A 21562-nucleotide genomic window follows, 5' to 3' on the forward strand; every position below is an offset into this window, starting at 1 on the left:
GTGCATCTGAAAAAGTCTCCTGGTCATGGCGATGTATGACACGGGGTAGCCCACAGCTTCTTTTGGATTGCTAGAGCCTGTAAACTGCAGTTCCTTGTTCAGGCTGTTAATGCAAGTTCTGGGTTGAGCAAGGACTTGGGAGCTGGAATCAGCTTCAGCCTTGAATATGCATTACTTTTGGCTCCCCACATATAAGGATGTCCGAGGAATCCGCTCGGGGGGTGAAGTTTGCCAAGCTTTCAGTAGTTCAGCCCTCCAGGCTCCAGCTCACTGCCTTGCGAGCTGGCCCAACTCGATCTGCAATCGAATTGCGCCTGCAATTTGTGCAAATCACATCTGCAATTTGTGGAAAATTAAGCATATTACAGCTGCTATTAGTGCAAATTAAGCAACTTATGGCCAAAAATTGCACAATTTACTGCAATTTGCATAAATGGCAATTTAAACAGAAAAAAACAAGAAAGTTCCCAGATTTCAGGAAAAAGCCCATGGCTCGGCTTGAAAGTGCAAGCCAAGCTGGGGGCTCCAGGGAAATCCGGTGAGCCCCAAAAGGGCTGTATTTCGCTGCGACAGCCATCCATACAGCCATGCCCATGTGGACCCTTTGTCAGCCACAGGCAGCAGAGTTCTTGCGGAGCACCCAAACCAGACTCGGTTATTGCCCTTAGGTCCAAAAGACAGGTCCCCTTGGTCCCAAAGGCAAAGAGGGATTGGCACCTCTGCCCATGTGCCCAACTCTGGGTGCCCCCCTCTCTGATGTGATTCCCTCCCGCCCCTCCTCCCCAACGAGGACGAGGCCAACTCTAAAGCTTCCTCCTCCTCTTCCAGTCAGGAATGAACTTTGGGGAGGAGATGCTACTTGCAGTCTGTTTCCCACCAAATATTATGCTAGGCTCCTAACAAAATCCATAAGAACTCTCTAAATAACACCCGGGATTCTGAGCCCCTTCGGGGATCTGTGGCTCAAGCATTCAACTTGGTGTTCCATCAGCTCCTCCCCAGTCCAAAGGTGCTGTTTTTGGAGCTCTTCTTTTTTTAACCTTTTATCAAAGTCCTTTTAGATTTGCATACAAGTTTTACAAGAAATATGGGGGGGTGTCAAATAATAACGAATAAGCTAATTAGTTCTTATGCTGTTACATTTTGAAAGTGCCTACATTAAAAAAAGGGCCAGACATTGACCCAGAAAGAAAAGCAACCACCTATTACCACCCCAGGAAGTCAGAATAAAAAGACATAATGAATAACAATAAGGAATATCACCAAGGAAAGCATAATGTAAGCATAATCACAAACCATAATGTGACAAATAACTAAATAAACACAATGTTAAACCTCTCAGACTTTGCATATAATATGGTAGAATCAGTATAATTCACAAAAGGTCACCACCTTTCCAGAAATAAAAAAAAGCAAAATTGGAGTTAAGGAATCCCTTGATTTGTGAAGAAATTTTGTATTTATCTGATGAAGTGGGCTCTAGTGGACAAAAAGTGGGCTCTAGTGGACAAAAAATGCCATAATACATTTGTCACAATGTTGGTTCTGCAGCAGGGGTGGACAAATTGAGGCCCTCCAGATCTTTTGGCCTTCAATTTCTTTCATCCTTCACCATTGGCTATGCTGGCTGGGGTTGATGAGAGTTATAGGCCAAAACAGCTGGAAGAACTCAAGTTGCCTGCTCCTGTTCTACAGGATTCGTTGTTGCTTTTGCTACCCTTTGAAGAGAGACGTTTTTCCTCTCACTCTCTCATAATACCAGAAATTGGGGTCATCCACTGAAACTGCTTGGCAGGAGATTCAGGACAGACAAGTGTATAATTAACTTATGGAATTCAGTAATACCACAAGATGTGATAGTGGGCACTTTCTTAGATGGCTTTCAAAGGGAGTTAGACAAATTCATGGAGGCAGATAGGTCTGTAAAAAATGTTGACTATGATGTCTATATGGAACATCTGTGTTCAGAGGTAGTGTGTGTCTGAACAGCACTTGCTGTGGGATAGCAGCAAGGGAGGGCTCTTGCCTTCATGGCCTTCTGTTGGGTTTCCCAGAGGCATCTGGTTGACCACTGTGAGAAACAGGATTTTGAACAAGATGGATATTTGGTCTGCTTCAGCAGGACTCTTCTTGGGTTCAAAGCCCTAAATGGTTTGGGGCAAGACTATCTGAAGGACAGCCTCCTCCCATATGAACCTGTTCGTAATCTATGGTGAACATCGGAGGTCCTGTTATTCATCCCACCACTAGAGAGGCTTGATTCGTGGGTATTTGGTGTGGGCCTTTTTAGTAGCAGCATTCGGATTGGTGGTGCCTGGGGTGCTTCCAGATGAGGCCTTTATCACTGTGTTGCCCTGTCTCATGCCTGGTAGCTAATGGGGGGTCCAGATGGCCTTGTCCCCCTGTCGAGGGCCAAACTGCCCCGTGCTTCCAGTCCCACCCGCAGGGAGGGTCTTTTCTTAGGGGCTTCTTGTGATGGGCCAACCTTGTAGAACGCCTTACTTCTCGAAGTTGCTCCTCACTCTTGACCTGACATCTAACTCCTGTCTGTCACTCCCAATTCCTCCCTCCCTGTAGGATCTTGTATTTCCACAGTTGGAGAAGTTTCTGTTTGGCTTTGAACCAACTGATTTATTGGCATCTGGAAAGATTCCTCTCTTCTACTGTCTCCCTGCTCTATTCCTGAAACCTCTGTGACTCCCCCACTGCTTCGCCCTCTTCCTCCTCAGACTGTGAGTCAGTTCTGATGCCCCCTTGAGATGCTTCTGCAGAAATGCTGGACCCAATCCTTACACTCCCACTCGTAGCCCTCCCATATTCTCCCTCCGCTTCTTCTGCCTTTTTCCTTATTGCAGAAAATCCATTAAGGAGTGAAAGACAGAAGAGCTGCACACAAGGCTCCTTCTGGTTGGTAGTGCCAGGTGCCCTCCACCTGGAAGCACCCCCCCATCCACCTGGAAGCACCCCCCCATCTGCAGATGCCACTTTTTAGAAGGCTTGTTATGTGCATGTAGTAAAATGTTTATTTTTAAGTGCTTTGTTATGGCAAGCAATGTACTGTCACTCCAAGTAAGACATTGTCTGGGAACATGGTGGCCCAGCGGTTCAGCAACTGAGCAATTTGTTTAAGAAGTGTCATTTAACAACAACAGCAACAACAACACTGCTGCCTCCCCTTCCTCAGTAAAACCCCGCACCAAAAAATAGGGCCAAAAAGATAGGGAGGCATTTCTGGCCCAGGCCCAGTACAAGTTGGAGGTGGGGGTGGAATATAAAACTTTACATGTAAATGCATGCAAAAGAGAGTATGTCTTGGAAGCTCCTAATGATGATTTCGTCTCTCCACGCCCCCACCCCTGCCCATTGTCACAGCTTCTTGATCCCCCTGAATGCGGCAATGGATTTGTGGAGGCTGGAGAAGAATGTGACTGTGGGTCCTTGGCGGTAAGCAGCAAGTGGGGCTGAAACTGACCTATGGCTTGATGATGTAGGGCTGGTGGCAACCTGGGGATGCCATTGTTGGACTTTGGCCCCATATTGGGTTCTGCTTTCTGTGTGCCCTTAGTCTCATATTGTGTCAGGAGGCTAGGGTACCACAGGGGAAGACTAGTAAATCACAGGTGGGAGCTGAAGGTAGTGTGCGCTGGACAGATCTAGAGGTAAGAGCGGGAAGCAGGTGAGGCAGAGATGGATATACATAAAAACATGGTACTGCTAATCTTGCCAGGCCCACACCCTTGGAGGGCTTCTGTGTCTTTAAGGGAAATATGTTTCTGGCACAATCTCTGCCATTGCTGAGGCACTTGGTAGCAGGCTGCTCAGGGTAGGGCAGGCCCTGCAGTCTCCTTTATACTGGCAGCTGATGGGTATGGTGCCTTTTAAGAAAGTTTCACAGTTCAAAGAGATTACTCAGCAGCTTCAGGTAATGTACGCAAGGCTAGATCTAGCATTACCAAATGGATCAAAGCGTCAAGGCAAGCAAGAGGTAAAAATAATCAAATGTGCAAAGAAACAGTCCTGAAGTAATTTCTCTCTCCTGATTAAGAGGAAACACCTTCCAGGTGTAGAAAAGGTAAATTGTAGAGTTTGTGAAAGTTTCACAATTTTGAATAGTTAGGAAACAGTTCTGGGGGAAGGAGTCCCCATTCCCAAAGAATCACCGGGGGGTGTGTGTCTCCACGAGCAATTTACTCCAAGCTGGCTGTGTGTGGAGTTAGTTAAGGATATATGACGCCGTGGCCATCCAGCAGCCACCCTGGAGCTTATCAGGGAAAACTGGATTTCCTGAGACTACTTAAAGTCCAGTTCTTTTTCTTAAGTTGGGTTCTTCCCAGTATAGTTGCTCTGTGTCCCAACCTCCACATTGACCTCAGGTATGCTGGCCCTGCCCAGGGGGGTGCCTTTCACCGCGACCCCAGTCAAGGGGTGTTTCCAGTGTATTTCCCGTCCCTGTACAAACCAATAAGTGTCTCCTCAGAAGTAACTCCCATTGTGGTCAATGAGGCTACTCCCCTGAATGCCCACATAAGAACTTACAGAGATCTCCCTCAATTGACATGGCACACTTTAAAGCCCAATTCCCTTAGTGTGGTAAAGTGTGATCTTCAGGCTCCAACTCTACTTGGTTTGGTTTAATAAAGATCCTGCAGGTTCAAATGGGGGCTGGTTTCTGTCTTTGTGTTTCCTGCTCTCTTTCCCACAACAAACCCATTAGTGTCTCCTCAGAAATAGCTCCCATTGAGCTGAATGAGGCTTGCCCCCTGAATGCCCACATCAAAATTTACAGAGATCTTCCTCAATTGAATACAGAGTTTAAAGCATGGATTCTCTGAAGCCTGTAAAGCACTTTACCGAACCTGCGATTCCCCATGGCTTGGCTTATTGCCTTAGAAGTAACTACTTCACACCTTCATTATAGAGATCCTGTGGTTAGAAAGGGGGCTGGTTTCCCATCTTTGTGTTCTCCCCTCCCCCTTTCCCAGCACAAGCATATGTGTGTCTACTCGGAAGTAACTCCCACTGTGCTCAATGCGGCTTGCTCCTGAAATGCAGGTGCATCTGGAGTTTCAGGGGCAAGGAGAAAGGGGGGAGCCTCTCTTATTGGTTGAGCAGCCCCTGCCAGTCAGATGACATTCACTCCAACCCCCACCAGGAAATATGTTCTGTGAAGCAATTTTTACTGGTGCAGAGAACCTGCTCGTGGAGCCCTGCACGGAACAAAGTGCAGCAAAACTGATTCCTTTAAAAAAAAATCTGGTACTCTTCCATTCGCTTCTCCTTCCATTGTCGTGGAGACACTGCCTTGGTTTTGTGTTTACTTGATGGCTCTGGTAGAGTGTGATCAATTGCATTATTTTAGTCAGGAACTGTCATTCTCCAAAACTAATTTAGCACTAGGAACACGCTATCGCCCCCCGGACCAGAATGCTCAGAGTGACCTTGAGATGGAAAACAAAATCAGGGAGGCCTCCAAACAAAGAAGTGTTGTAATAGTGGGTGACTTCAACTACCCCCACAAAGATTTGATAAATGTATATTCCAGGCATGACAAAGAGGTTAAATTTTTTGATGCCCTAAACGATTGTGCCCTAGAACAGTTGGTCATGGAACTGACCAGAGAGAAAGTGACCCTGGACTTAATGTTAAGTGGTGTCGCCCAGGACGTATAAGATATAAATTTTATTGAACCTATTGGAAACAGTGACCACAGTGCTATCAGATTTAATGTATAATTAAGTGGAAAATTGCCCAGGAAGTCCAACACAGTCACATTTGACTTCAAAAGAGGAAACTTCTCTAAAATGAGGGGACTGGTGAAAAGGGAGTTGAAAGGGAGAGTCTAGAGGGTTAAATCCCTTCAAAATGCTTGGAGGTTATTCAAAACCCCAATAATAGAAGCTTAGCTAAAATGTATACCACCAATTAGGAAAGGTAGCACTGAGTCCAAGAGGTCACTGTCATGGTTAACGAGCAGTATCAAGGGAGCTATAACATCAAATAATATTTAATACTGTTGAATTATTGCTAACACAATAACATCATTCTAGAACATTTAAAAATCGTACCACTTATTCCAGCATTGCCCCTTCATGGATCACTGCCTTGTTGTGGCGAAGGGGCTTGCGTAACTCAGTGAAGCCATAAGCTATGCCGTGCAGGGCCATCCAAGACGGACAGGTCATGGCAGAGAGTTCTGACAAAATGTGGTCCACTGGAGAAGGAAATGGCAACCCACTCCAGTATCCTTGCCAAGAAAACCCCATGGAACATATCACAAGGCTAAAAGAGATGACGCCGGATGATGAGCCCCTCAGGTCGGAAGGTGTCCAATATACTACTGGGGAAGAGCAGAGGGTATTTCCAAGTAGCGCCAGAAAGAGTGAAGCGGCTGAGCCAAAGCCGAAAGGACACTCAGCTGTGGATGTGTCTGGTGGTGAAAAGAAAATCCGATGCTGTAAAGAACAATATTGTTTAGGAACCTGGAATGTCAGATCAATGAATCAAGGTAAGCTGGAGGTGGTCAAACATGAGATGGCAAGATTGAACATCGACATCTTGGGAATCAGTGAACTAAAATGGACAGGCATGGGCGAATTTAATTCAGGTGACCATCATATCTACTACTGTGGGCAAGAATCCCTTAGAAGAAATGGAGTAGCACTCATAGTCAACAAAAGGGTGGGAAAAGCAGTACTGGGGTACAATCTTAAAAATGATAGAATGATCTCAGTACGAATCCAAGGCAAACCATTCAACCTCACAGTAATTCAAGTCTATGCCCCAACCACTGATGCCGAAGAAGCTGAGGTTGATCGGTTCTATGAAGACCTACAACACCTTCTAGAACTAACACCAAAAAAAGATGTCCTCTTCATCATAGGGGATTGGAATGCTAAAGTAGGAAGTCAAGAAATCACTGGGATAACAGGCAGGCATGGCCTTGGTGTACAAAATGAAGCAGGACAAAAGCTAATAGAGTTTTGCCAAGAGAACACGCTGATCATAGCAAACACTCTTTTCCAACAGCACAAGAGACGACTCTACACATGGACATCACCAGATGGTCAGTGTCGAAATCAGATTGATTATGTCCTTTGTAGCCAAAGATGGAGAAGCTCTATACAGTCAGTAAAAACAAGACCTGGAGCTGACTGTGGCTCAGATCATGAGCTTCTTGTTGCAAAATTTCGGCTTAAATTGAAGAACGTAGGGAAAACCACTAAACCATTCAGGTATGACCTAAATCATATCCCTTATGAATATACAGTGGAGGTGAGGAATAGATTTCAGGGATTAGACCTGATAGACAGAGTGCCTGAGGAACTATGGACGGAGGTCCGTAACATTGTTCAGGAGGCAGCAACTCAATCCATCCCAAAGAAAAAGAAATGCAAGAAAGCCAAGTGGCTGTCTGATGAGGCTTTACAAGTAGCTGAGGAAAGAAGGGAAGCGAGAAGCAAGGGAGAAAGGGGAAGATATATCCAATTGAATGCAGAGTTCCAGAGAATAGCAAGGAGAGACAAGAAGGCCTTCTTAAATGAACAATGCAAAGAAATCGAGGAAAACAACAGAATGGGAAAGACTAGAGATCTCTTCAAGAAAATCGGAGATCTCAAGGGAACGTTTTGTGCAAAGACGGGCATGATAAAGGACAAAGAAGGCAGGGACCTAACAGATGCAGATGAGATTAAGAAGAGGTGGCAAGAATACACAGAAGAACAATACAGGAAAGATCTGAATGTCCCTGATAGCCATGAGAGTGCGGTCACTGAACTTGAGCCGGACATCCTCGAGAGTGAAGTCAAGTGGGCCTTAGGAAGCATTACTAACAACAAAGCTAGTGGAGATGACAGTATTCCAGCTGAGCTATTTAAAATCCTAAAAGATGATGCTGTTAAAGTGCTGCATTCAATATGCCAACAAATTTGGAACACTCAACAATGGCTGCAAGACTGGAAAAGGTCAGTTTACATTCCAGTTCCAAAGAAGGGCAACACCAAAGAGTGTTCAAACTACTGCACAATTGCGCTCATTTCACATGCCAGCAAGGTGATGCTCAAAATCCTACAAGCTAGGCTTCAGCAATATGTGAACCGAGAACTACTGGAAGTACAAGCTGGGTTTCGAAGAGGCAGAAGAACTAGAGATCAAATCGCCAACATTCGCTGCATCATGGAGAAAGCAAGAGAATTCCAGAAAAACGTCTATTTCTGCTTCATTGACTACGCTAAAGCCTTTGATTGTGTGGATCACAACAAACTGTGGCAAATTCTTAAAGTGATGGGAGTACCAGACCACCTTACCTGTCTCCTGAGAAACCTGTACGAGGGTCAAGAAGCAACAGTAAGAACCAGACATGGAACAACTGAGTGGTTCAAAATTGGGAAAGGAGTACGACAAGGCTGCATATTGTCGCCCTGTTTATTTAAGTTATATGCAAAGTACATCATGAGAAACGCCGGGTTGGATGAATCAGAGGTCGGAATTAAGATTGCTGGGAGAATTATCAACAACCTCCGATATGCAGACGATACCACCCTAATGGCAGTAGGGGTGGACGAAAGTCCCTTACCTGTTCTCGAAGGACGTTCGCGGTGGGGGGGAGGCGCTTCGCTGCTCCCCCCGCGAAGTTCCGCCCGGGGGGGGTGGCTTCCCGCCTCGCCCCAGCCGAAATTCAGGCTGAGGGGGAGGCTTCCCGCCTCGCCCCGGCCGCAATTCAGGCCGGGGAGGAGGCTTCCCACCTCGCCTGGCTGCGAACGCGAAAGTTTTTTTTTTTTTTTTTTAACGCCCCCTGATAGGCTACGTGACGATTCACGTAGCCTATCACGGCTAGATCTGCAAAGTCAGCCGTGATAGGCTACGTCAATCGTCACGTAGCCTATCACGGGTGACTTTAAAAAAAAAACAAACGCGTACGCTAATGGCGGCCCCCATAGGGAGCTGCCATTCGCGTTCCTTATTTGGTCGCTGTAGTCTACGTAAATGTTTACGTAGACTACGGCGAAAATAAGCGTTGCCCTTATTTTCGCCGTAGTCTACGTAAATCTTTACGTATTGACGTAGCCTATCATGGCTGACTTTGCAGATCTAGCCGTGATAGGCTACGTGAATCGTCACGTAGCCTATCAGGGGGCGTTTGTTTTTTTTTCTTTGATTGCAGTGGCGGCGGCCGGCGAAAGACCGGCTGCTGCTCCTGCCCCGCTCGAACACCTGCCGAACTGCCGGCCGGACCCGCCGCCGGGAGGGACATTCGGCGAAGATAAGTCCCGTCCCGGGGAGGTGCGGGGGGTGGGGGGGGGTTCGGAGGATTTCTCCCCGAAACTTATTCGGGGGGCCGAACACGTTGGCGCTCGGCCCCCCGAAGTTTCAGGGAGAAATTCTCCGCCAACCCTAAATGGCAGAAAGCGAAGAGGATCTAAAGAGCCTCTTGTTGAGGGTGAAAGAGGAGAGTGCAAAAGCTGGTTTGAAACTCAACATTAAAAAAACTAAGATCATGGCATCTGGCCTTATCACTTCCTGGCTTATAGAAGGGGAAGAAATGGAAGCAGTGACAGATTTTACTTTCTTGGGCTCCAAGATCACTGCAGACGGTGACTGTAGCCATGAAATTAAAAGACACTTGCTCCTTGGGAGGAAAGCTATGGCCAACCTAGACAGCATCGTAAGAAGCAGAGACATCACCTTGCCGACAAAGGTCCATATAATCAAAGCTATGGTTTTCCCAGTAGTAATGTATGGCTGTGAGAGCTGGACTCTAAGGAAGGCTGCGCGCCGAAGAATTGATGCTTTCGAACTGTGGTGCTGGAGAAGACTCTTACGAGTCCCCTGGACTGCCAGGAGGTCAAATCAGTCAATCCTAAAGGAAATCAACCCTGAGTGCTCATTGGAAGGACAGATACTGAAGCTGAAGCTCAAATATTTTGGCCACCTAATACGAAGAGAAAACTCTCTGGAAAAGACCCTGATGCTGGGAAAGCCTGAAGGCAAAAGGAGAAGGGGACGGCAGAGGATGAGATGGCTAGATAGCATCACCGATGCAATGAATATGAACTTGAGCACGCTCCGGGAGAGAGCGCAGGACAGGAAGGCCTGGCGTGCTATGGTTCATGGGGTCACGAAGAGTCGGACACGACTGAACGACTGAACAACAACAACAACTATTCCAGAGGCGTTGCACTCATTGGGACAGAACATTGGAAAGTGGTAACAGCTGTTATTTTTACTGAACTTTTTTTTACTGAGCATTTGGGTTGAATATTTAGGCTTTCCCTTACATTTCTACATATATAATAGGTAGACACATTTTTTAAAAGAAAGCAGAAAATTCTGTTTTATACCCCACCCACCCCGGTGATAGAGCCTTGAGAGAGCTCTCAATTTATGCATCAGCAATGGTACAACCATAAGAAGAGCCATGCTGGATCAGACCAAGGGTCTACCTAGTCCAGCATTCTGTTCACACAGTGGCCGACCAGCTGTCGACCGGGGACCCACAAGAGGGCATGAGTGAAACAGCACCCTCCCACCCATGTTCCCCAGCAACTGGTGTACATAGGCTCACTGCTTCTGGTACTGGAGGTAGCACATAGCCATCAAGACTAGTAGCCACTGTTAGCCTTTTCCTCCAGGAATTTGTCTAACCCCCTTTTAAAGCCATCCAAACTGGTGGCTATCACTACTTCCTGTGGCAGCGAATTCCATAGTTCACCTATGCGCTGTGTGAAGAAGTCCTTTCTGTTATCTGTCCTGAATCTCCCACCCATCAGCTTCATGGGATGAACCCAGGTGCTAGTATTTTGAGAGGGAGAAAAATGTCTCCCTATCCACATTCTCCATACCATGCATGATTTTGTAGATCTCTACCATGATCTCTACCCTGACCCTCCTTTTTTCCAAGCTAAACAATCCCAGCTCCAAACCATCTTTTGGAGAGAGAAACAGAGAGAGGATGGTAATTCCAGTACACAACAATTTTGACACTGGATAATTTTTTAATTAAAATGTGATCTTCCAACACTGGTAGAATTTATAGACTGAGTGTATTCAGAGCTGCAACTGGAACAAAAAATATATCAAACATCTATTCTAGTTATTTAAGAATTGAAGAGTTATGCTAAGCACCATGCAGCATCATTTGCCTCTTGATGCAACAGAATCAGGAAAAACGTCCTGACTGTTAGAGCAATATGACAATGGAACCAATTCCCTAGGGAGGTGGTGGGCTCTCCCACACTGGAGGCATTCAAGACGAGGCTGGACAGCCATCTGTCAGGGATGCTCTGACTTGGATTCCTGCATTGAACAGGGGGTTGGACTTGATGGCCTTGTAGGCCCCTTCCAACCCTACTATTCTATGATTCTAATCGCTGATCGTGTTTATATTCAGAAAAAAAGTGTGGAGTGATGCACTTAAATACACTATTTTAGGAAAACTTCATTCCTAGAACCATAGAATCATAGAATAGTAGGGTTGGAAGGGGCCTACAAGGCCATCGAGTCCACACACCCCCCCCCCCGCTCAATGCAGGAATCCAAGTCAGAGCATCCCTGACAAATGGCTGTCCAGCCTCGTCTTGAAGGCCTCCAGTGTGGGAGAGCCCACCACCTCCCCAGGTAATTGGTTCCATTGTCGTATTGCTCTAACAGTCAGGAAGTTTTTCCTGATGTTCAGCCGGAATCTGGCTTCCTGTCACTTGAGCCCATTCTTCCGTGTCTTGCACTCTGGGATGATCAAGAGGAGATCCTGGCCTTTTTCTCTGTGACAACCTTTCAAGTACTTGAAGAGAGTGTTATCATATCTCCCCTCAGTTTTCTCTTCTCAAGGCTAAACATGCCCAGTTCTTTCAGTCTCTCTTCACAGGGCTTTGTTTCCAGTCCCCTGATCATCTTTGTTCCCCTCCTCTGAACCCTCTCCAGTTTGTCTGCATCCTTCTTAAAGTGTGGTGCCCAGAACTGGACACAGTACTCCAGATGAGGCCTAACCAGTGCTGAGTAGAGGGGAACTAGTACTTCCCGGGATTTGGAAGCGATGCTTCTATTAATGCAGCCCAAAAGAGCATTGGCCTTTTTTGCAGCCACATCACATTGTTGGCTCATATTCAGCTTGTGATCGACAACAATTCCAAGATCCTTCTCGCTTGTAATGTGGTTGAGCCACGTATCCCCCATCTTGTAACTGTGCATTTGGTTTCTTTTTCCTAGGTGCAGAACCTGGCATTTATCCCTATTAAATGTCATTCTGTTGTTTTCTGCCCAGCACTCCAGTCTATCCAATTTCACTTTGAATTTTGTTTCTGTCTTCCAAAGTATTAGCTCCTCCGCCCCATTTTGTGTCATCTGCAAATTTGATCAGCATTCCCTGCACCTCCTCCTCCAAGTCTTTAATACAAATCTTGAAGAGCACTGGGCCCAGGACTGAGCCCTGCGGTACCCCACTCGTTACCTCTCCCCAGTTTGAGAAGGTCCCATTGATAAGCACTCTTTGAGTCCGATTCTGTAGCCAACTGTGGACCCGCCGGATCGTTGTTTCATCTAGCCCACTTTGAGCTAGTTTGCTCATCAGGATATCATGGGGCACTTTGTCGAAAGCTTTGCTGAAGTTGAAGTATATGGTGTCTACAGCATTCCCACGGTCTACAAGGGAGGTGACTTGATCAAAAAATGAGATCAGATTTGCCTGGCAGGACTTGTTTTTGACAAATCCATGTTGGCTTCGAGTAAGCACGGCATTGTTGTCAAGGTGCTTCCAGATGGATTGCTTTATCATCTGCTCCAGAATTTTCCCAGGGATTGATGTCAGACTGACTGGTCTGTAGTTCCCAGGTTCCTCCTTTTTGCCCTTTTTGAAGATAGGGACAACGTTAGCCCTCCTCCAGTCATCTGGACTTCCCCCGTCCTCCATGATTTCTCAAAGAGAATAGACAGCAGTTCTGAGAGTTCTTCTGCCAGTTCCTTTATGACTCTAGGGTGCAGTTCATCTGGCCCTGGAGATTTGAACTCATTCAAAGTAATTAGGTGTTCCTTGACCATATGCCTATCGATCTCAAGCTGCAATCCTGCCCCTTCAGCCTGTACTTCGCCTTTGCCAGGGGGGTCATAGACCCTCTTTTGGGAGAAGACTGAGCCAAAGTAGGAATTGAGCACCTCTGCCTTTTCTTTGTCATCTGTTATCGTTTTGCCATCCTTATTTAATAGCCGAACCACCATTTCTTTCCTCTGCCTTTTACTATGCACGTAGCTGAATAAAGCCTTTTTGTTGTTTTTAGCATCCCTTGCTAACCTCAGCTCCTTCTCAGCTTTAGTCTTCCTGACGCCATCCCTGCAATTCTGTGCTATCTGCCTGTACTCTTCCTTTGTTGTTTGGCCTTCTTTCCACTTCCTATATGTGTCCTTTTTTGTTTTCAGGTCATCCTTAAGCTTTTTGTGAAGCCACATTGGCTTCTTCTGTTGTCATCCACCTTTTCTTCTTGTTGGAATTGTTTGTGATTGTGCCTTGAGAATTTCCTTTTTTAAAAGCTCCCACCTATCTTGGACTCCTTTTCTCGTTAGCGTCGCTTGCCATGGGACCTTATTGATCATTGTTCTGAGTCATTCCTCAGTCATTCATGGTGCATTTAGTTTTGTATGTAGACTTTGATGCACATGTTTAATATTAAAATGTCATTTGCTTCAGGCTATATCTGCCTAATCTTTTTATAAATGTGTGGGAATATGAGTGTGAAGTGACACTGGTAAATGTTGTAATGTTAAAGATATTAAAAATAGAAGAAATCAATATCCCAGGGAACACATGGTTTCCCGGAATATTCCATGATCCCATTTTATGTTGTTCAGGGACTAAAAGCAGTGATGGGGAGCAGGGGAGCCAAAATTGTACCTTGCCTAGGACAGCCTTGCCACAGGCAAAGGTCCACAAAACCCCCATTTTAAATAGACATGTTTGTTCCTTTTCCATGGAGATTCAGGAGTGACAATGCGCCCCAATCTCCAGCTTCAGGAATGTGTCAAGACCAGCCCAGGTAAAGGGATCTTTATTCACTATTCTAGTTTCAGGTTTTTCTGTATATTGTAATCTCCTGCAGTACACCTCCTGATAATAGTGATGCTAAGGGTCTCTGAAGAATGCAGTGGGAATTGTAAGTACAATAATGTTTCCCCTCTTTCAAAGGAAACAGGTGCGAAGTACACAGATATCTATTGGAGTGGGTGCATTTTGAGCTCTAGACACTCTCCTTCCCCCATCCCCTCTTGTTATTGTGACTGTGCATCAGCACTAGCCTGATCACATCAACTCTTGTTAGCACAGACTTCCCCAAAATACTTTTCCCTCTTCACTCTCTATCGCTCAAACTAAACCTTTCTTTTCTGCTCCCAAGAGTGTTAGGGGCTTCGATTTACTTAATCCCCACCTCTTTGACCTCTCGCATTGACAACAAGTCCATCCTATACTAGCATAGACAGTCTTGGCACGCCTGCGGCCTAGTCTTGGCTCTGGACTCATCCTCCAAGAGGACTTAGCTAATCTCCTCATGAACCAGTTCTCTCCGTAGGCACTGAAGTTTCTAATTGATTTTATGCTTGTACTTGATTACAATTGCTCTGCCAAGTTACTTTCACCAAAGTAATTGGGGAACATTTTAATTCTTGATTGTGTTTAATAAATTCCCCTTTGTTTGAAGAAGTGTGTGTGTGTGTGTTCGTTCCTCCTTGCCAAGGGTTCTGCCTTGCCAAAGTTAAAAAGATCCTTTAACTAATGTGTATCTTGAGAACATGTGCAAGTTTGCACACATATCTAAAGGAGCACATTCTAAAGGAGCCCACTGGGATGGGCAATGCTGCACTTGGTGAATTTCTCTCAGTTCCTGCTTTGGGGAAATGTGAAATTCTCCACAGGAGGGCCCAGATTCAGGCTCAACACAAAGGTCCCACGTTGGCATCCAGGGTGCCTGACAGTAGACAGGATTTGTTCCCAGCAATGTCACTCCCGCCTGTTCTCTGTCTTTCTTGTTCTCAAAGGACTGCTCCAAGGCTGGTGGAAACTGCTGCAAGAAGTGCACACTCACGCATGATGCCATGTGCAGCGATGGGTTGTGCTGCCGAGGGTGCAAAGTAAGTGGGCGAGACCAGACTGGGACTGGGAAGAGGTGTCCTCCTTGGGAATAGGCTCAAGAGTCCATTTGGCACCTGTTCTAGCCAAAGCACTCTTTTTGAGAGCCGTGCGACAGGACAATCAGTGGTGTGTGTTTGCCACTGCCTAAAGAAACCAAATCACAGCTAGATGCACAAGTTTTTCTACCACGTTGCAGAATTGTATGAGGGTTTGGGTTTTTTTTGCAAAATAGTTGCAGGCAGCAAAAGCATCACACTTGAGATGAGTGTGCATGGGTCCCCACACTCTCCCCTCCAGGTCACCAATCAAGCCCACACCTGCTTAGCTTCAACAGCTTTGCAGCCTCAGGTGCTCCCAGGTCACTCACCTTTGGGATTTTTTGGTGTTGCTAAAGTTTACTCCAAAGCACTATATTATGCCGCTTTCTGTTATCTTCACTCAAGAGGCAAGTTGCTTAAATATTTTGGGAATGGGCCTGAGCATGTGGCATAATGTGGAACTGTGATTTATTTGATTAATTCTGAGCAGATACGTATCAGTAAACTGACTGTTGTCCAGGGTGGTGAGGGGAAGGCAACCCATGATGGGTTAGCTCCCCCTATCCACCAGGAAAAACAAGGACCCATGTGAGTGAGTTTTAAACACTATTCGTCCGAAGCGCCTCCTAGCCCAGTTCGTTCCCACTTTTTGCCCAGGACAGAGCTAATTTTCATCTCTTCCTGTCTCAAGCCTATACTTACCCCTATTTCTAACACTTCTTAAACTCCTCACCTCTTTGACTTTTTTTCGCGCAACCAGCCTTTACTCGTTCACCCTCCCTCCCCCTCCCCCTCCCCCTTTTCTGCTTGTTTCTCTCTGCTGCTTGCCTATCCCTCTGCATGACCCCTCAGGCAAAGAAAACCATTTCAAAGCCTGAAAAGAAAAAGGAAGCAGTGAGGCATGTGAAAGTCCTTAAGAAGCCATTGGCAGACAAGAGGACTAGGAGGCAGACAAAATGACCAGACCTAGGCAGCTTCCTGCGGAGATCACCAGCCCAGGGGCTACAGCCCTTCACTGAGTAATTTAGATGCTGGGAAGGGTGTGATCCCGGCCTCAATGGAAGAAAGAAGTGGCCAAGGCTAAGGGAGTTGGGGCCCTACTGCAGGCCACCCTCTCCACTCAGAACAGGAGGAGGAAGTAATGGAGCAACAAAGGCTAGATGCTCCAACAACATCAAAGGTGAGATCGAATTCATTTTTGTTTTCTCCCGCCAAACAAAGCGGGCGGCTATCTTAAATTGCAGTTTTGATTCCACCTGGCAAAGGGAAGCCCTTTCCCCTCCAGATCCTCTGCTGCTCTGATGGGGAACAACGAGAGGGCGCCCACACCTATCACAAGCATGGCTCAGTTAGATAAATCAGCCTTATTCCAGATCACTAAGGCAGTACTGGGCAATGTGACTGACCATTTATTAAGTAAACAAACCTTGAGATCCAGCCATTCTGCAAAATGCACCAGAAGCTTGTACACTTCCGAGTCTTTCTCCTCCGCACTTAGAAGACAAAAAATAAATTAAAAAAGTTTTCAAAATCAAAACAGCCTAGCCCTACCCATAAACTGCACTCATCAGTTGGCTCTAGGGATGACTCTCCAGACCCACAGCCACAGGTCACACCAACAGACCCAAGGTCACCTTGGCTGAGCCCCAGCCTGACAGTGATTCCACCATAATTTTGCATCAAGAGTCCATTTCAGAAGGGGATGAGGGTGGATGGTCAGACATAGAGGTGACAGAGCATTCCTCCTCTGATGAATACTTTAACAGAGGACTTTCTACCCTCATTGTCTAAAGCAATTGCCTCCCTAGCTCAGCACCATCTGAGAAACAGCAATAATTATCTAGAGGGGTGGCAATATTTCTGGAACTGAAGCCAACCACCAGAGAGGTACCCTTTTCCTAACTCCTTTAATAAACTAATTAAAGAGGAGTAGAAATTTCCCTGCCAGGGAGAAAAGGGGTCAGTACAGCACAGAGATTTTGCACTCTTCCTCATGATGTGATGGAAGAACTAAACGTCTCCTTAGTAGATGCCCCTGTGGTGCCCTGGCTCTCAGGCACTGTAATGCCCAAAGATGGTGACATTCCCCTAAAAGACTGTGGGGAAAGGAGGTCTGATACAGCTTTTTAAAAGGCACATGAAGCTTCAGCATACACCCTAAGAGCCTCAGCAGTATCATCTTAGTTCACAAGAGCTTCTGTCTTATGGGTGGAAGACATAATGAACAATAAGGAATTAGATCAGACCACTGTATATAGAGGACTGAACAAATTCACTACATCTTTTGTCTTCCTGGCTGATGCCACACAAGACGTGCTTTCAGCCCGCTCCATAGCAGCTACGAACATAGCCAGACGTTCCATTTGGCTCAAGCACTGGAATGTTGATCTTTCCTCAAGGAGAAATGAGGAAATGAAGTATGATCCGTCATACCCTTTATGGGGGCACACCTTTCTGGGGAAAAGGCCTTAAAATATATGCTAATAGAAACTAAGGATGTGAAAAAAGTTACGCCTTCTCCTCTCAAGGAGAAGATAAAAAAAAAACTTGCCCGGTCTTATGTGTCCTTTTGCCCATTCTGGAGCACTAACCAGAATTCCTTTCAATCCAAATTCCTGAAACCTGCATGGTCCAAATCCCGCTTCCAGCCCAGAAGCACCAACACCTCTGCCAAACCTTCTTCTACTTTCCAGACCTCCAGGTCCGGATGACAACAGTTCTGACACCAGGGAACCCCTCGTAGGAGGGAGACGCCAGCATTTCTTCCCAGCAAGGGAACAGTCCATCACTGGGACCAGGACACCATCTCCTGAGGTTATATTATAGAGTTTTTGGAAACAGCCCCCTCCTTGGGTCCTCCCATCCCCAACATCGCAATCCACCGCCAAGTATCACATCATATCTATCGCAGTACAGCATCTACTTCAAATAGGAGCAACAGAATCAGTACCGTCTCATGTAAAACCTGAAGGTATTTATTCCATCCTTCTGGTCACCAAAAAAAGCAAAGGCTGGAGACCTAGGCTGGACCTCAAACATCTGAACAAATTTGTCATATACCGACAATTCCATGTGGAGACACTCCAAACCAGCAAGGAAGGCCTTCACAAAATGGAATTTTTGACATCAGTAGACCTCATAGAGGCATATTTGCATGTTCCCATCTTGCCGCTTCGCAGAAAATTCCTATGCTTCAGAATTGTCATTACCGGTACAAAGCGAGGCCATTTGGCGTATCCTTGGCTCCCTGTGCCTTCACCAAGATCATGGTTTCTCTAATAGCTCAGCTCCGGCTAAAGGGTGGGCATATTTACCCATATTTGGACAACCTTCTTATCCAGTCCGTTTCCAGTCACAAAGCCTCACGGGATCTGCAGACAACTGTTGAATGCCTAGACCAACACGGTTTCGTCATGTTAAGGAAATATCCAAGGCATCTGGATAAATATCCATCTATTTAACCCTGGGCTAGTCTGAGGATGTCATATGCACCCTCCTGGCATCCTGCAAGGACTGCCCCTCCAGAATCTATTAAACAACCTGGAAGGCCGCCTGCAGATGGAGTGAAAGGGAAAAACTTAATCCATGGGCGGCAGGCATCAAGGAACTCCTAGCCTTTCTCCAGAAAAGCCTCCAGATGGGCTTGAAACCAGGCACCCTGTGCAGACAAACATCAGGCCTGTCATCAGTCCTTTCCAAGCCAGGTAGGCAGCTACTAAGCTCTCACCCTCACATCAAAAGATTCCTCCATAGAGCAGCACTGAAGAGTCTTCCCACAGTCCATAAGTTGCCTTCCTGGAGCCTACAAGTTGTGCTTTCTACATTGACTAAACCTCCGTTTGAGCCAATCTATCCCGCTATAAACTCTGTCACAAGAAGTTCTTTTCCTGGTTGCCATCACATCTGCTTGCAGAATCTCAGAGTTATCCACCAGCTCAATCAGAAAAGGCCTCATCACCTTCCATGGGGATTCCGTTGTCCTTCGAAAGGCCTGACTGTTACCCCTAATTTCAACACACTGTTGCATAGGTCACAAGAGCTTATCCTGCCCTCTTTCTGCCCTAACCCTTCTCATCCACAGGAGAAGACTGGCACAAGCTGGATGTCTGCAGAGCTATTAAAGTTTACCTAAGAAGGAAATCTTCCTTTCAAAAATCTGATCCACTGTTTCTTTCCTTTCACCCTGTTGTTACGGGCAAGGAGGTTACGAGATCTACATTAGCTAGGTGATTAAAATCATGTATTTTTTCAGCCTATGAGGCTTCATGCCTCCCCAAGCCATTAGTAGCCACGGCTCACTCCACTAGGGCACCAGCCATATCAGCCGCCTTAAGTACTAATGTCCCCCTGGCAGAAATCTGCAAGGCGGCCACCTGGACAAGTCCTAATTCCTTCATAAGGCATTACAAAATAGACACATATGCCTCAGCAGACACCTCCTTTGGCAGGAGAGTCCCCCAGCAGGTAGTAGCACTACGATAGATTCAACGTCATCCTCCCCCCCCCAAGGGTTTTAGCTTTAGCATGTCCCATTGTGGGATGCTTTCCTCACACCAACTGGAGAATGGAACATTGGTACTTACCGAGAAGGTTCCTTCTGGGCTGGTGTGCAGAAGGCATCCCGGCCACGCCCTGCAACACCACTGAGTCTATTTGCACAGGTAACGAGGCCACTCGCCTCTGCACTTGCCTGGCCAGTCCTTCTCCTAAGGATCCTCAAAGTTTGTTTTCTCAGGTTGATGTCTCTGTATTTACTTACAAACTGTCTGTTCCTCTGTGGTTCTTCCTTACATATAATACAAAGAGCTTTTTTCCTTCCTGAATTTCTGAGCTTTAGCCACAGACGGAACTGGCTAGGAGGAGCTTCAGACTGACAGAGTTTAAAACTCAGCCACATGGGTCCCTGTTTTTTCTGGGTGATAGGGGGAGCTATCCCACTGTGGGTGCCTTCCGCACACCAACCCAGAAGCAACCTTCTCGGTAAGGACCAATGTTCCAATCTAGCCCCCCAAACTTGGAAGCTTTAATTTGAGATTGAAAGATCATCTGACAGAACCAAATGTCAAAACAGTAAAACAATAAATGAAGGGAGTGAGTTCTGTTCTCTCATTTTAGCTCTTTTATTATAAAATCTATTTTTTATCTTACAAAAAGTGATCAAAATATAAAAATTAATCATGCATTTAAAAAAACCCTTCCCTTCACTCTCTATAAAGACTATTTGGTTGTGTTCAGACATCACGATAACCCGTGATGGGTTACTGAGCTATGCACAGTAGCTCATTTTTGAAATAGTCCACGATCCCCTGCCACATGAACGGGGGATTACACACAGAACTAAGCTACTGTGTGTAATTTGACTCACTCCCAGCCCCACCCTGCTGCAGTCCTTCCACCTGAGCAGTGGCACTGTTTCACCTCTGAAGCGCTGAGAGGCACCCGCTCCAACAACAAAACCTTGTGAAATTACCTCAGAGGAGCGAAAATCCTGAGTGCACCCGAAAGGGGGTGGTGGCTAAAAAAGCTTGGGGGGGTTGCAGGATGGGTCCAAAACTTCACGCACAGCCTCCCCTAGTCAGGAGGCACTTTGCGCACCATCAAAACCCTGCACAATTACCCCAGAGGGAAAATCCTGGATGCAACAAAAGGGGGTGGCATCAAAATCGATGACAATAAAGTGGAGTTACATATCCCCCCCACATTGATGGCAGAGCTGCTTCTGTTGACTATAGCGCTAAAGCACTATAGCAAAATTGCACAAAAGCCCCCCATACCCATTGCTAGCACAAAGCCCTTACTGTCTCAAAAATGGCTAAGGCGCTATAGTGCTTTAGCAATACAGTGGAGTTGTGCATTTCACTCCCCCCCCCCCAATTGCTGGCAGAGCCACCTCTGTTCACTAAAGTGCTGTAGCACAAAAGCGAATATGTGCAAAAGTGCAATTGCGCATCCCATCACCCCACCGCCCTGCCATTTCGCTGCTTCTTGGAAAAGTGACCGGAGAAGGAAAAGGGGGGTGGGAGCTATAACTCCCTAACAGCTGGAATGGGGTGAAATTGCACAGGTGGGATGCTCTCTTGCAGAGCTTTCATATGATGTTGTGGATAACTGTGGAACTGCACTTCTTCATGGAAAAGTGAGCAGTTCTTCCCCTATTCCTCTGTTGTTCCCTCTTTCCCAAGTTGCACAGTTTCAAAGTAGCAATCAGGGAAGCCTGTCGTTGTGTAACTTTGCTGTAGCACGAGGCTGTCATTATATTCAGGGAAAGCTCTCATTTTGTAACTGTAGTGCAGTATCAGGGAAGGCTGTGCTTGTTTGGCTGCAGTTGTCCCTCAGCTGCTTGTCAGATCTCCGGAAAAGGGCTCTGCAGGTTGGAGCAGGGTGGCTGCAATGGTTTTAACTGCTCTTGCCAGCT

The 21562-nt window shown here is 46.3% G+C and overlaps 1 protein-coding gene across 6 annotated transcripts in view; it reads left to right on the forward strand.

Annotated features, from left to right (window-relative positions):
* Positions 1-21562, forward strand: part of ADAM11 (ADAM metallopeptidase domain 11) — a 147745-nt gene that overhangs the window by 98052 nt on the left and 28131 nt on the right. For all 6 annotated transcript variants that reach the window (XM_084857194.1, XM_084857198.1, XM_084857197.1 and 3 more), the window contains 2 exons: positions 3373-3444; positions 15016-15108. In XM_084857194.1, coding sequence (XP_084713320.1) covers positions 3373-3444; positions 15016-15108 — 165 coding nt within the window. The remainder of the gene's footprint in view (positions 1-3372; positions 3445-15015; positions 15109-21562) is intronic.

This window comes from Heloderma suspectum, chromosome 5 (assembly GCF_057233095.1).
Source record: "Heloderma suspectum isolate Gila_16-S chromosome 5, 16-S_ref, whole genome shotgun sequence".
NCBI lineage: Eukaryota > Metazoa > Chordata > Lepidosauria > Squamata > Helodermatidae > Heloderma > Heloderma suspectum.